At 47.7% G+C, this 16,211-nt stretch overlaps 1 protein-coding gene across 4 annotated transcripts in view; it reads right to left on the bottom strand.

Moving 5' to 3' along the window:
• Positions 1-5,268: 5,268 nt before the first annotated feature.
• The window catches only part of tbl1xr1a (TBL1X/Y related 1a), a 29,490-nt gene continuing 18,547 nt past the window's right edge, over positions 5,269-16,211 (bottom strand). For 3 of the 4 annotated variants that reach the window (XM_026996788.3, XM_081708169.1, XM_081708170.1), the window contains 14 exons: positions 10,199-10,301; positions 9,864-10,009; positions 9,531-9,750; positions 8,994-9,126; positions 8,547-8,688; positions 8,408-8,471; positions 8,224-8,321; positions 8,078-8,138; positions 7,662-7,783; positions 7,493-7,567; positions 7,258-7,385; positions 6,987-7,152; positions 6,175-6,276; positions 5,269-5,584 (listed from right to left, as the gene is read on the bottom strand). In XM_026996788.3, the coding sequence (XP_026852589.2) occupies positions 5,558-5,584; positions 6,175-6,276; positions 6,987-7,152; positions 7,258-7,385; positions 7,493-7,567; positions 7,662-7,783; positions 8,078-8,138; positions 8,224-8,321; positions 8,408-8,471; positions 8,547-8,688; positions 8,994-9,126; positions 9,531-9,750; positions 9,864-10,009; positions 10,199-10,256 (1,542 nt within the window). In that variant the 5' untranslated portion in view covers positions 10,257-10,301 and the 3' untranslated portion in view covers positions 5,269-5,557. The remainder of the gene's footprint in view (positions 5,585-6,174; positions 6,277-6,986; positions 7,153-7,257; positions 7,386-7,492; positions 7,568-7,661; positions 7,784-8,077; positions 8,139-8,223; positions 8,322-8,407; positions 8,472-8,546; positions 8,689-8,993; positions 9,127-9,530; positions 9,751-9,863; positions 10,010-10,198; positions 10,302-16,211) is intronic. The other variant, XM_081708171.1, reaches the window with a different exon arrangement.

The raw sequence follows: 16,211 nt of genomic DNA, 5'->3' as shown, positions 1-16,211 counted from the left end.
CCACACACACACACACACACACACACACACACAAATCTATAGGGACATCGGCAGGTCTGCTTATCAGTCATGGTAATTGCTATGAATATCTGGACTGGGTTGTGACGGGTCTTTTCACATTGATTATACAGCGGTTCTTGCATTTTAAGCACTTCAACTAGAAAACATGGACCCTTTCAGGTTTAACAGGAGTCTCGCTCTGCGTGGCTGGGTCTCTCTCTCTCTCTCTCTCTCTCTCTCTAAGGCAAAAAGCAATATTTACTGGCAATGTGTACACAACGGTTGTTTATGATGGTCAACCTCCGATCTCTTTGTTTTTCAAGAAATGTACACCGATGTAAGCAGATTATAAACAAATTGCACATGCAAACATTTTGTGTTTAATTTCTCATCGCCTCGGTACGCTTACGTTTCTGTTTTCTTGAGGAAGGCTGTGAGTGCCCTCTACTGGCTGCTGGTTGGTATTGCGGACAAACTTGCCCCCTCTATCTTTCCAGAAGGCAACAATAAAGGATCCGTAGCACTAGGGAAGAAGCACATTTCAGAGTTCAGGACAAAGTCCATACACTCATCTATCCTACAGCAAAAAGTCACAAAAGCTAACTACATACGGGAAATGAGAAATGATCGCCGTTTTCATGATCTGTACGGTTTTGTTTGAGGAGTGCCAACCATTTACGCTCGTCATTACGCATGTCAAGGAGGGGTTAAATGCTATGAATAAATTCACAGTTGGTTTCAGCATTTTCCGATTATGACTCGTAGGTAGTGGCGTTTCTCCTGGGTGCTAGATCACTATAACTGTGTATACTTCTATGTAGTACTTTTAAAGCATGTTTGTTCTAAATATTACAACGTTAAACCTTTTTCGGTATAATAACTTATGAAAGAAAGCTGTCAGTTAACCAGAAAAGAATGGACGAGTTTAATCCTGAAAACTACCACTGATGCCTTTTTGGTACTCAACAATATAACATTCATATTCTCTGGAAAACACCAGACAATAATAGACAATAATATCTAAACCTGACATCGGTGGAAGTCCTCAGTGCGTCTCTAATGTACAATTAGATCTGGTGTCTTAATGAGAATGAGATAATTGAGCGTGCTCGTGAGACGAACCCATCTCTCACGTGCCATCAAATATGTGAGTAAACACGAGACGACCCGGTGTTGACCCCTCCTGTTGCTGGGGCAACAGTGTGTTGTGGGGGCAATGGTGTGTGTTGAACAAATGATCAATGGCCACATGTCAAAAAATAAACGTATTTTCACCAATGAAGTTCAGAGAATGAGACGTAGATGTTGGATGTACTTGCCTCGAGCTACCTTTTTATATTTATTTACAAGCAGAACTTTCTTTTATGTAAAGGTGGCATGACGGCAATCACCAGCATAAAAAGCATTGCCCAGAGGTTTCCGAGCTCTTCAAAACTTCAACCATCAAACGATTTGTAAATGCGTTAGTGCATCACCTTCCGCTCACCCACCCGAACTGCATCCTTCAATTAAAAGCTTGAAAAAAGCCCAAAAAGATCACGCTTTCGGATGGCCTCGCCTGCGCGTGATCCCAACAGCAGCGGGTCGTTTCACACACCACCTGCTGCAGCCTCGACACTCTCCACTCCTCACACACCTGCTCTGTAGCTTTACCTTTAACACCAGAAACGGTTTCCCAGTGCAGAATATGATGGCGGCTTTGAAAAGTACTTTCTCACTTTTGTAATCCAATGATCTACATTTTCTTCCTCTCGTTTCTTTCCCCCTGCTTTCAGGGGGTGGGTTGGGGTCCGTTCTGGCATTTTGGATCATATTAATCGCGTCTGGGATCCAAAGGTTGGTTCTTATTCGAGTTTGATGTGGACATATAATCATGGAAGCCGGTGATGCGTTATGTATGTATTGGGTTTAAGGCGATCGGCGCGATCTCACTTTTTGATTCTCTTTATTTATTTTATTGCCTGTGTGGAATTGAAGTGCCACTTGTTTACGGTCCACACAGGACAGCCCATGAATAATTTGACTTGGGAAAACGAGCTTGTTGCCATAGAAAGCGATGGAAAAGCCGCCTCCATGTGGTTGCCAAGATACAGCCATGCCCCGGCGCTTCCATGGTCGCGTGGTGCAGGAGCTCTGGAAGAAGAAGCCTCATTACTTGTAAATCCTGCTTTTCCATCCCAGGGATTTGTCATTACGTCGGTCAAGGTTGTTTCCTTTTCCCTAAACATGGAAATGGCCTTGTTTTGTCTTCCTGATGCAGAGTGCCTTCAGATCAGAGGCGCACGTGTGTGTGTGGGATTCCTTCCCTTTCTGTTGGGGAAACATGAGACACAGCCGATGAGGGGTTGTGTTGGGGGAAACGTGAGATGCAGCCGATGAGGGGTTGTGTTGGGGGAAACGTGAGACGCAGCCGATGAGGGGCTGTGTTGGGGAAAACGTGAGACGCAGCCGATGAGGGGTTGTGTTGGGGGAAACGTGAGACGCAGCCGATGAGGGGTTGTGTTGGGGGAAACGTGAGACGCACACAGCGTGGGTTCTGGGCTCCTGCACACGCTCCTGTAATGTCAAGCACCACCATGTACAAACAGTCCACCGTCCTGAAGCTGCACATATTCACTGACTTCACCCGATGTGTTATCAATGATCATGTACTGCATTGTACTGAGTGTAAAAAGATAAAAAATAAATAAACATTTGGTACAAATATCTGTAGTCCTCTGGTTTCCACTAGTGTAGCATTGTTTATCTAGATATCTATTGAAATGTATCTTTTCACATCATCAGAATTGTCATTCTCACCCCTAATCAGATTACCCATAATAACTCCTCACCTGGCTGTCCCTCCATGCTCTACTTCACACCCACATCTCTGAGGTTTATATTGTTATGACGTTCAAGTCTGGAGTGTTTTAAGAAAGGAAGTGTTCTGATCTGATCTTTAGGCTCACTTCTCAGACTGCTGGGAAATGCTGGTGTCAAAATCATAAATGAAAGGATTACACATGTCGTAATATCAAAATATATTTTTATTTTGGACTTCTGATTTAAATGAGAACAAATGAACGCAATGCAAGGTGCGTGGGGGGTGTCGGGAGTCGGCCGGGAGAAGAAGGGTGTGGTGGGTGGAAGGAAGGCTGAGTATGCGCACTGCTCGTGACCTCCACCCAGCGCGCTCGTCCTGTACACAGTCCAAGAGGCCTAGTCAAGTTCTCCAACAGTCTTTTTTTTTTTTTAACTATTTTTTAATAGCTACAAAGAAATATGAATTACAAAAGTACTAAAAGAGTACAAAAGTTGTGGGGGAGTGGAGAATTCTGGTAGTGGCAGAATGAGAAGAGGCAGGCAAGCACACAGATTATGCAGAAACAAAACAAAAAGAAAACTAAAATACCTTTGAAATAAAAGTTTAAACCTTTCCGCTGTCGCCCTCTAATAGTGTTCCGATGGCAATGTCCAGTTAACGTAGATGCCTTTTGTACAGGTCCTCTACACTTAAAATTAAGCCATTAACATATAAGGCTCACAAACAGAAGGCGTGACCCTGGAGCAGGGCATACATTAGTGATGACAGCACCCCCTACAGGACAATTACAGCATGATCTGAAACGCTTTGGAGCCTGATGGCTCAGCCTGAAGTTCTGAAGATCTTTCCAGGTTTTCCTAGAACACTGAGTTCTGGAAAACATCTAAACTTCTAAATGCTGATAACGGAAACAAAGTTCTGTTATCAGCATTTAAAGAAACAAAGAAACTGCTAGTTCTGGTTGAAAGCCAAGTTGACAACCTGCAACACAACCGCACACTGGTCACCGATGATTACCCAGATCGGATCAGGCATCCTTGCATGCTAAATTTGTCCACTTGAAGGGCAGTTATACTGAAGATTTTAAGGACAAATTTAAAATGAGTTTAACACATTTTCTCACTTCACCTCAAGGGCTTAGACTTGCCTTAAGTTTCAAGTTTTCCTTTGGAAATGCATCTTGCTTTTACCCATATAGTTCTTTGATATTTTTCACTGTTTTAATGCATCTATTACCCTGTGATAAACTGTATATACACAATACTGGTAAATAAACGTCAAAACCCAGCATGACTTGCATGCTAATGTGGGCCGGTCTCCATATCCAAGGCTGTTATGGATGTTGGCATTCATTAAGGCTCCTCTCAGCATTAGCTGGACTAAAAACAGACAAACCAGTATAAACTGGTTGGAGAGTCACAGAAGAGTAAGGAACCACCTAGCGTTACACTGGGAACGCAGCCGGCAGAGTAACGTGTGACTACTGTTTTGGTCAGGTGCTTGCAGCGTCAGAAGTGGAAGGTGATCTCTGCAAGCCCTCGGACACCATTCCAATCTACAGTATGGGCCTTGCACGGAAAACTGTGTTCAGAGAAGAATCCACGTGTGGTGTGATTGTTCAGCAAGCAAGATGTTGACAGACAGGCAAATATACTCAACAGAAAAGGGCAGGTGTTTTGCTGAAGTCACAAGTCAGTACTAAACTCTTTGAACAGTCACGCGTTATTAAGACTGGAGGGATTTCCACAAACTTAAAGAAAACTCAGTAATGAAAAATCTAGTCATTTAGACTGAAGAACCATGAAGCCTGCAAAAATGTTGTGAAACTTGAGGCAAGTCTTCCCTGTCCATCTAGACACTGGAGACCGAACGCAGGGGGCCTGACCATAGCTTTCAGGCATACTGTTCAGAACTCATTTTCACAAGAAATACATTTCTGGAACCTTCTCAAAAATGCAAATTTGCTCTGGATGTAATGCATGCAACAGCAGAGTAGTAATGGCAGTTGACCGTCTAGGCAACACACTTGTCTCTCCATGTGCCCTGCACAATCCAAACACAAAACCCTTAACTGTTGCGGACCTGTTATTTAAGTATCTAGTTCAGTTCAGAAATTCACGTCACCTTTTGAAAAACAACAACCAAATTTTAAAAAGACTGCGTCCGGATTTTAACAGTAGACCTGCGCATCAACTACAACAGAAAGTTAAAGAAAAGTTAAGACACACACCCTCACATTCCCCCACTGGTTTTTAACCACAAAATGTACAGTACCAAAAGACTTTAAAGAACTGTATTCTGCGAAACAAAAAAGGAAGAAAGATGATTTTTTTTTTTTTTCCATGCAGCTGTGAATTTAAAAATGTAAAATGTCGAAAAAGAGACAGAGCACGTAAAACACAAAAGTCAAGAGAAGGAACAGAAGCAGATAAGTGTGCACACTGAAATGGGACTAACAACAAAGATTAAAATCTTTTCGCTCATTTATTTTGATGAGATTGGTTTGAAGAACAAATAGTAAAATATCTTCCAAATTTGGTAAATATACCAGTCCTTTTTTTTCATCTTCTTCTTTTGTATTTTTCTCCGCCGGCGTTACTTACAAAAGTCCCCTCCCGTGGGCTAGAATCGTTTCCACTCTGTTTCCTCTGTCTGCGGCTGCCATGGTACGATAGGGACTGTAACAGTACATGGGGACAGTCATTTTGGCTATGTACACATTCATAGTCGGTCCATGGCTTCCAGCAAGCAGCGTTATTTCCTCAGATCTAATACACAAACCTGAAAAGAAGAAAAGGGGGAAAACACACGTTTCAAGACATTAAAAGTACCGTCTCACGCGTTTAACCTCAAACGCACGACACACTGGAGATGCTTGTGGGACGCGGGGAGGGAGGTGTGGGGAGCGGAGAGGGAGGAGGGCAGAGGGAGGTGTGGAGCGGAGAGGGAGGTGCGGGGACCGGAGAGGGAGGTGCGTGGAGCGGAGAGGGAGGTGTGGGGAGCGGAGAGGGAGGAGGGCAGAGGGAGGTGTGGACCGGAGAGGGAGGTGCGGGGACCGGAGAGGGAGGAGGGCAGAGGGAGGTGTGGACCGGAGAGGGAGGAGGGCAGAGGGAGGTGTGGACCGGAGAGGGAGGTGTGGGGACCGGAGAGGGAGGTGTGGAGCGGAGAGGGAGGAGGGCAGAGGGAGGTGTGGAGCGGAGAGGGAGGTGCGGGGACCGGAGAGGGAGGTGCGGGGACCGGAGAGGGAGGAGGGCAGAGGGAGGTGTGGACCGGAGAGGGAGGTGTGGGGACCGGAGAGGGAGGTGTGGACCGGAGAGGGAGGTGTGGGGAGCGGAGAGGGAGGTGTGGAGCGGAGGGAGGTTTGAACTCACAGAGCCGTCCGATGCACTCGCACCCACTTTGTCACCAGACGCGTTCCAGCAAACTTCAAAAATGCCCCCTGTGCCCCTGTAGCTGTGCACCAACGCCCCGGTCTGTGGAAACCAAAGGAAATGTCTTCAACTAGCAGAACTTCCAACGTGCCCAGGTCCACCAATGACGCAATCATTAAAACTGCCTTCAGTGGAGTCAACAAAACGGTGCTTTGCTCACACTCCAATGTGCATATTAATCTGCATAATTCAAATCATTATTACAACCAAGTCTATTCATTTCCTACAGCTACAGTAGTTTTAGCGAGTATGGTTTCTTAAGTGAAGTTATTCCTCCTTCCAGACAGTCGTAAAACACTAGCAGAGAACGGGATGATTGCATTTTGGCTTCGATTCAAATCTTTCTGGAAGGTTCTGCAGGATGTCCATTCCTCTGGCTGGACTCGCACGAACGCAGTGGCAAATGTTTTACGAGCAGGTACTCTCAGACTATCGCAGTACAACCACCAGCCTGGACATAAAAGCAAAGCTGTAGCTCTTCGCCCAAGTTTGGTCTGAACAACTTTTCTTTGAGCGTTTTTTAGTTAGTCGGATGCACGCCTACAGTTACAGTGTGCATGAACCTGTGCACTACTCTTACCCTTTGCTTTGCTTTAATCTAATTTTAATGCCACTATTCTGGTCCTGCTTGCGCTAACCGGTCGCAGGTTACCGCCGCAGTGCAGTTCTCTGAGCTGCCTGGAGAGATACAAGCGCAGAGAGACACAGAGAGATGCACAGACAGACAGAGAGAAAGAGATAGCGCCTCTCACCTGTGTGTTCCAGATGTGGACACACTTGTCGAAGGATCCGCTGGCCAGATGCCGCCCGTCAGGACTGAAGGCCACGCTGTACACAGGCTCCTGGTGTTTGGTTAGCGTGTGGATGCAGATGCCCCTGTCCACATCCCATAGCCGCACGGTGGAGTCGAAGGATGCGCTGGAGGGTCACACGCAAACGAATAAACAAACCGCGCCGTGCGGGCCGCGCGGGCCGCCCAAACGCCGAGTCCAGAGTCGAGCGTGAGACGTGCGTCGGGATTACCTAGCGAGCATGAGACTGGCGTTGGGATTGTTGGTGCCAGGGCCAGTCGGACTCCACTTGATGGTGTAAATTTCTTTGTTGTGAGCTTGCAGGTCATGAACACACGTGTCTTGCTTCATACTCCAGATCTAAACACACATACAGAACCCACAGGTTTGGAAGAGATCGAGGAACAGATCGGGGGGGGGCGGTCCGAGCGGCGCCTCCTAAACGGCGCGCCCGGCCCACGCCTTACCTTAAGCGTCATGTCATCAGAGCAGGAGGCCAGCAGGTTGCCGGTTGGATCCCATTTGATTGCGTTCACCTCGTTCTGGGGCGCAGGAACAGAGAGCAGAGGTCACGGCCAGGGTGAGAGACATCAAGCCCACGTCTGTCCCCCCGGCCAGGCGGCGGGACGTTCTTACCGTGTGTCCTTGGAATGTTTTGATGGGCCGGTCCTGACTCAGCTTACAGACGTGGATGCACATGTCCGTGCTGCAGGACGCGAACGTGTTGTTGCTCTGCCAGTCCACGTCTAACGCGGGAGCTGAAGGCACAGGAGAGGAACAGGATGCTGAGCTCGTCGAGACAGGCACACAAACTCGCCCCCAACCCACCCCGCATCTACTGCGCCACGCCCCTGGCCCGGATGATACCACAGCACCGCTTAGGTGTGATAGTTCCACTCCTACACACACTAGTACGGATGTCCGTGCACGCAGGTCTTAGAATTGCTAAGCAACTGCACGCTTTTGCAGAAAAGTCTCTTCGCATCTATTTGGTGCATCTGAATGCAGATTGAGAGCAGGATAGAGCAGTAATGCAAGGGATAGACCAGTACCTGAATGAAAGGGAAATTGTTGCTTGGCCTCCCCTGTGTGAGCGTCCCAGATAATTGTTGTCTGGAACAGACGCGGACATGCCAGTCACTACGCACGCTGACCAATCAAACAGCAAACAAGTTCACAAACGCTTCCCTTTATGTACCTTGTCTACACCGGCACTGAGGATGAAATTTCCTTTTTTGTTCCATTTCAACGCAAAGATGGGTCCTTTGTGCTGGCCCAGGGTGCTGGCGAGGTTACCTGCAACCGACACGGTCCGAGCGTCACCACGCGAACGCCACAACAAACCCCGCCGCGCAAGGCCGAGGGGATCCGCGCGCACTCACCGTCCTTAGTCCAGATCCTGGCAAAGCCGTCGTAGGATCCTGTGGCTAATAACGTGCCCTCACTCTGTGGAACGGAACAGACATGTCAAGGTCCACCGCGCGGCTCGGGAATAGCGGAAGCGCGGGCGCGAGGACTCACGTTCCAGTCTAATGACGTGACATCTTTGTTGCTGGGAACGTCCTGGCCACCCTCTCGTATGCAGTGCCGGAGCACAAGCTGCGTGGAACCGCTGGTGCTGTTCTCACTCAGGTTCCATATGCGGGCGGTGGAGTCCCCTGACCTACATGGGGGGGAGAGAGAGAGAGAGAGAGAGAGAGAGAGAGAGAGGAATAAGGGGCTATGCTGACAATTTTTTACCACTTCATTACCAATAAAGGGAGGCCCACATTCTGGCCCTTACCATGTACACACACACACACACACACACACACACACACGTAAGAGGTGTATTTGAACAGAGAAATCACCACACCGTGCGCCCCACCCAGTCTGAGCTAACGGCTGGATGAAGACCAGTGCGGGAGAGCCAGCTGGTTCTGCCCGTGCGGGAGGGGAGTGTTGAGAGGGTCCGGGAGAGGGACTGACCCGGAAGCGAGCAGGTCACTGACGGGGTTCCACGCGCAGATGAACACCTCGGACTCGTGACCTCGGAGCACCATGGCTTTGCTCTGGGGGATCTCCACGTCCACGTCCACCTCCATCATGTCGGCGTGGTTATCTGCACAGAACGCATCCCGCCGAGACGGGTGTTCAGCCCCGCGCACAGATGGCCGCTCACCACCGCAGGCCATGTGGATAACCAGTCTTCTGCCATGTTCTGCACACGGCGAGGTGGTACAACCTGCTAGTATCAGAGATCCAACACTTTAAACCATTTCCCTTTTAGTGCCTGCCCGTTTCAATTGCGTTTAATGCGGGTTTTTTGGTTTTTTTTCTGAACATTTAAATAATAGTAATAATAATAATAAATAATAATAATAAATAATAGCACTGGCCCATTTGAATAACTTTCATTAATGTAATCATGTTTTTTCGCTCTCCTTTGCATTGCAAGTCAGTTAAAATAAACCAGCCAACAGCGGGGGGGAAGGGCGTGGTCAGAGAGAGGTCGGCGTGGCTCACTCGGTAAGACGTGCCCGCCGTTCTCCTCTCCGTTGGCCGTGTTCTCGCCGTTCTTGGCGCCGGCCTGCAGGTTGACGCTGGGGGCGGGAGGCACGGTGGCAGCGGCCTGCTGAGCCAGCTTGTCCCGGTACGCCTGCTGCCTCGTCTGCACCACGTCGGGCATCACGGCGTCGATCAGCGACAGGGACTCGATCGGCCGGCCGTCGAACAGCGTGCCGTCCTGCACACGGGACGGGTGGAGCGTTAGCCCTGACCTTTCCTCGTGGGCTCGGGCGGAGGGGCGCCAACCCTCCCCAACCCCCCACCCCTGGGGAAGCGGGGCCCGGTCCTCACCTCGTTGATGCTGACTTCTGCCTCCACATACTGCAGGCCCTTCTGGATGATGGAGATGAGGGCAGCAGGGGGCACCAGGGCGCCGTTGATGTTGGACTGGCTGATGTGGCTCTCTATGCCGAACGTGAAGGCCGAGTGGGAAAACCCTGCCGGTGGAAAGGGTACGATCATTCACTGTGTGTGTGTGTGTGTGTGTGTGTGTGTGTGTGTGTGTGTGTGTGTGTGAGTAACGAAAACCCAGCACGTGCACAGATGTGGTTCGGCTCGGCCGCACAGGTGCGAGCCCGTTCCAGCGTGAAGCCGCGTGTTCGCCTTCAGAAGGGGCGTGAACGCACCTGACTCCTGTAGGTATCTGTACACCAGGAAGTTGACCTCATCACTGCTTATGCTCATGTTTACACAAGCTTACACCATGAGGTCAGCACAGAGGACACAGGCCTGCAACGAATGAACAGAAGAGAAATGCGTCAACAATGGGTCGGTTACTCTTAACAACATGAGGAAGGGTGCAAACACAGAGGTTTCCGCTCCGCAGACTCTGGGTATCAGCTGGTGTGTAGAAGGACTTTCGTGCTGTTAAACTGGATTAACAGATCTACCTGCCGAGACAGAGACGTGGTCTGCTGGCAGGATACAAGCCTGGGTGGTACGGGTCTCTTCTCTCCTGCATAGTTCAACAAGCTGCAGTTCCACGTGCCACCATTACAAGATGGTGGCACTGTTGTATCAAAATCACCAGGCAGGGCAAACTCAGGACTGTGGGGGGTAGTCTATTTTTACACCGAGTTACTTGAAAATGTTTGGCTCTACTGAACTTGACACTTACATTTGGCCTACTATTAGGCTCTGTGGTGTCAGCGCCAGAGTGTCAATAAAATTAACTACCCTGATCCATTCCATAGCTCAGATCACTTGTTCTGGTGTTGTACTGATATGAAAATTCTTATGCAATATAGATATTACCATTTTCATTGTTTATATGGGACACGTGTATTTAGCACATTTAAGTACAAATGTCATTTAAAGGAACTTTGTCAAATACAGTAAAGAAGCCCACTGTTACTGCAACCTTCAGTCAGCCTTGTTTACTACTTTGTTTACTTCAAAATAACATCAAAATAAAGTAAGTGGACACTGTTAAGATACAATTGTCAATGAAGATTATAAATTCATACATACTGTCCAGTGACTTTAAGCGTGTCCATAAACGTCTAGTAAAGAGGGCAAGACAATTCTGTCACAGAAGAACACTTCCCCCTACAACACACTTTGACCCACTTCAGTGTTAGCTGGGAGAAAATATGATGACATGCCTCCATCGAAATCTGTTTTGTTGCAGAACCCGGCCTATTGCGTAATGGTTAACCAGCTACACACGGCTGAGCTCGACAAGTGTAGTTAGGCCACCCGACACTGCAGACTTGCACATGGCCTGGTTTACACAGAGCCCCGTGGACCCTGTGGCCTGATGAGTCACAGCGTTGATGGGCAAAGAAGTGATTCCACTACAGCAATCCCCTCTAGAGCAATCTGTCCGGGAATCCTCAAAACACATCAGGACAGCAGCCTGCAGAGACACTGCACCGACCTCCTGAGAGCAGTATCCCACCGATCTGCTCCGCTACCCAGACTTAACCCAATCTCCCTATGCTAGTATCCCTCCGATCCGCTTCACTACAGAGCTGACACTAGTGATTGATTTGTAAATCCCCTCTGACCACTATTGCACTGTGAAAACAATATAACACCACATTATTTTTCCTCGTTGTACTTTTTTTGTTGGGGCAGTAAAGCATTTACCACCATTAGCCCTTATCACAATACTTGAGACTTCAGGTATAACTCGGTCCCGTTTTAAGTAAAGCACACAACAGTACAGGGTCTGTACAAATGCTCCACACATTCTCTGCGGGGAACACGTCAGGACTACAAGCAGGCCAATCCTGCTTCAGGCAGGCCAGTCCAGCACCCATAGTCTTTTCTTCTGCAGCCAGTGAAATATCCAGGGGTGTCCCTGGGAAAGATATCCTCTTAAAGGCAGCAAATGTTGCTCCAAAATCTTTATATACTTTTCAGCATTGCTGTCACAGAAACTCAAGTTACCTTTCCCAAGGACACAACCCCATACCATGACGAACCCTGGATTTGGGACTTGTTGCTAATAACGGTGTGGATGGTCCTCTTCTTTGGTCTGGAGGACACAGCGTCCAAATCTTCCATAAAAGACTTGAAACAGTGACTCATCTGACCATAGTACGTTTCCACTGTGTGACGGCCCAGGCCTCCGCGCCCAGAGAAGTTGCCGCCACCTTTGGACGTGGTTTTAACTGCCATTTGTGTACGTAACCACGTACTGTAGCGCTTGACAAAGGTCGGCCAAAGTCATCTCGAGCACGTGTGGTTATATCGCTATAGACGAATGGTGGTTCTTGCTGCTGTGCAGTCTCAGGGGTCAGTGGTCACCCCATGCTTAAGCCTTGGCTTGCGGCCTTGCCCTTTCCGTACTGAAATTCTTCCGGATTCCTGGTATAACATTCAACATTCGTCAGCAAAGTGGAGATCCTTGGTCTAATTATGCTCCTTAATAACTAGCCCTTACCTGGATGCTGTTTTTGTACCAAATCATGATTCCAATCACCTTTTGGCATCACCTGTTTCAAATCACATCATTATTTAATTATATTACCTCATTACTAACCCTAAATCGCCCCTAAATTTGAAAGCGTCACGGGCCTAAATGGCAGAAATGGACGTATGTTTACAACCCGAAATAAAGCCGACCAGACGAAACATGGAATATTTTTATCTGCCTTTTCCACACCATCCCACCTTTCTCTGATTTGGGGTTGTAAAACGTGAAATGGCGGGACACGGGAGAGCCTCAGCCTGTTGGGGAACATCGTTACAGATCACGTGTTTATACGGAGAAGAAAAGCGAAGAAATGTTCCTCATCCCCCTGCGGAAGAATGTGCTCAGCGTTTGCCATCATAGGATGTGGTTTGTTTGCAAACTAAACAGTTTTCCTTCGCGCTCTCTTCCAGATTCCAGTGAAGACCAGAAACACTCATTTCTATATCGCGGGCATTTCTGAGTGGTGAGGCTTCGGTCTATTTCAAGAGAGCACAGCTGTGGTGATGAAACACTTCTCTGTCTTCTCTGTCGCTTTGTCTCCCTGCTGCAGACAACTCAGCAACTCGGGATGCTTTTTGGGGACGCTTTATTTTTTTTTTTTAAACTTCCTCTGCCAGCTCAACTGGTCTCATTAACATTACAGACACATACGGAGGTCTGCTGATATTCCAGAAGCAGCACTGGCTAAGATAAATGAGAAGATTTAAAAGGGGAAACATTTTGCAACACACACTTGGAGCTCTGTAGCTGGCTCAGTGATCCACGCTGGTGAAATAGGCCCACATCCGTGTATTTAACACGCGAAATAAAACACGAGATGCAGAGCCCAGGCCGCCGAGGTGATGGCGCTAACACGACAGCCAATCGGGTGATGGAAGCCGATGGCTTCCTTTTTAAATCGATGCATTTTATCTCGTGCCATAGCCAAATTAAATCTCCGCGGCGGTGCGGCGCTCTCATCCATATTATCGAGCTGTTGGATCAGCGGCTGATGGGAACAGCCCCCCTTCAATAAATCAGCCGTGAGGCGCCGGCCCACCTAGGCCGTGAAGAGCAGCAGGGATCTCCGAGCCTTCGCGGCTGGGAATGCTGGGTACAGAAGCCGCGGGTGGGGGAAACCCCTCTCTCCTGTCGCCCGCAACATGGGACCTCGAACAGCCCTTGTAAACGTACACCGAACGGCGAACCGCTCGACAAATTCACATAGTAAACCGCACATTGTTCTTGGGAACGAAAATATTGTGATGAGTCCTCCCCCATACAGCTGCTATCGTCTAACCATAGCTGGGGCTCGGAGTGCAAGATAATCTGCATCGTAGGATCAGACAGGGAGGTTGCGTAACCATGGAGTGCAAGCGTAGGGGCACTGAATTAGTGCCTGAAGGGGCTGCCTGGGAAAATGCTTCTCACTCAGACAGTAATGTAGAAAAGTGAAGCTACCATCAGCTGCGTGACAGGTCTGTGCTTAGGAGCTGTGTGGTGTAGCGAGCCTAACGTTATCAAACTTCCCAGCAAATTACCGCATCCAGATGCTAACAGCGTTATTGCTTATGGAAACAAAAAACTTACGACACACTCGCACACACATACACATGCACGTGTCCCATCAGTCAGAGGGGGTTTTTTCCAAAGTTCTCTTGACAACAAAACTCTTTGTCCACACAAGCAGCTGAAGGACTCGGTGCATAGTGAGAATGACGTGCTTTAGTCATTCTGAAATTCCACAGGACTTCGGGAGTCGCTCACGACATCAACACTGGCATCCTTGGTCTTCAGAGTGCGTGAAGACTCCCTGAAGGCATAAGCCTAATAGCTGGTTTTATTCCTTGCCTTTCTAGGTGACTGTCAAATTCAATCTCCAACAGTCCTGAGAGACACAGGATACCCCCTTCCCCCTTACAAAAAGGCAAGGTTGCCTGATCAGTCCAGCGCAGAACACCGGGCCGCGGTGTGTATGACAGGCCAGATGCTAGCAGACACTATCGCCACAGATTAGGAAGGATATGATGGCAAACTACTTGTGATGCAACACACTCACATAGAAGGAGGCAGATGTGGGAAAACGCGAGCGCTGAGATTAATGTTTCACCTCGCGTGACCTACTTTGAGCTTTGGGATCCATCAGTGCCAGTTTGACCATGGAGGGAATATTATCCAGCAGGGGTAGAAACGCATTACACCACCCCACCTCCGCCCCACTCCACATGCCTACGCTACGCTTGAGTGTCCTCCTGGCCTCGTAGAGGTCACCGTTTTCCATCGGGCTGGGGCGAAAATGACGACCACCTCATCCCTCTAGGGGAAGAGTTGTTGGAAGAACAATCGGGGTGTGTCAGCTGATTATCTGGAGTGTGTTTTACCATTAATTTACGAATCCTGTTCTGCTCCCGGTACACCACCCTCACCCAGAACCCCAAAGATCCTTCTATGCCTGAAGAAATGGGTATTCTATATGGATCTCATGGCAGTGAGGTCATTTCCTACACAAGTGTCTAGCTCCATGCAAGCAAAGTTGATCTTTTGCTATATGCAAAAGCATATTGGTATAAATTTCCAATGCTAATATACTAAGTGTCTATAGCCATGCTAAAATAGGACTGAAAATCAATGATTCAATATTCCAGACCTCTAAAAATCTTTACATTTGGAAGGTTTTTTTCTTTAGAAAAACATTCACTGTTATCTGATGACTTTTATACAAACAACAACAAAAAGGTCTACCGATTTTTTTTTTTTACAAATCTTAAAAAAATAATCCGCACAAAAAATAATTAATATGCAGTATAATGGTGGATTTTTAAATATCTTCAAAAAAGAAAAAAAGTGCAAGAGCTAAGGCCTAAGAGCTGCACAACAAGACGGAATATTGAGAAGTCACAGGGATCTCTTATCCTAAGGGGAGGGTTGTTGTTGTTGTTGTTGTTGTTGTTTTTAATTGACACAAACCTACATTTTTATCTCCATCACACAGGTGGAACAGTGACATCACCCTCTGTAGCTCAAGAGAATTGGGGGGGGGGGCTTTCTGTTGCGGTATGATGGGGCTGATTCCTCAGAGACGGACCAGAAGTGAGCACTCCGGGGGGCTTTCAGAGTGGAATTTCCAAATGTGGGATGGTTTATCCCTCCATTAAAGACTGACTGACTAGAGGAAAATAAAATTATAAGGCTAGATCAAAGAAACTCAATAAAGTTATTTACGGTTGTTGGATCGTGTGAGTGGCTGGATGCATCAGAACTCCCACAGAAATCCCGTCTGAAACATCTGTGATTGGTCAAAATGCTCACAGCACACAAAAAAGTGACTCATTGGATGGCTCATTTACATGTTGCAGTTTGCTGTAATATTAGCAATATGGAGTCAGATATTGTAAAACAATTAACAACCAGTGTAATGTACGGCCCTGTACCAGAGACACATTTAGGGCTGTACCAATACACACAAGTTCAACACTATCTTCAATTCTGTGTTCAAGAATCAATTTGTTTTTCAAAAACTCGTTCTATAGAGCTGTAAATATATATACTACACGGTTCTGTTTGGGTAAAAGCCATGTTTTATTTCAAGAGATTCCAAAAGTGATATTGTTAAAGAGTACAAAAGAGCTCTAAACGACTGAAAAACCAACACTGTCTCACATAAGACCTCAGTACACAGGAGTCCCTCGGAAGAGAACAAGAGATGTGGCCAAGATAGAGTGACAAATTTTGAAGTG

The sequence above is a fragment of the Electrophorus electricus genome, chromosome 26 (genome assembly GCF_041902795.1).
Source record: "Electrophorus electricus isolate QZ-2024a chromosome 26, ASM4190279v1, whole genome shotgun sequence".
Lineage (NCBI taxonomy): Eukaryota > Metazoa > Chordata > Actinopteri > Gymnotiformes > Gymnotidae > Electrophorus > Electrophorus electricus.
This window is presented reverse-complemented; position numbering and strand designations above follow the sequence as displayed.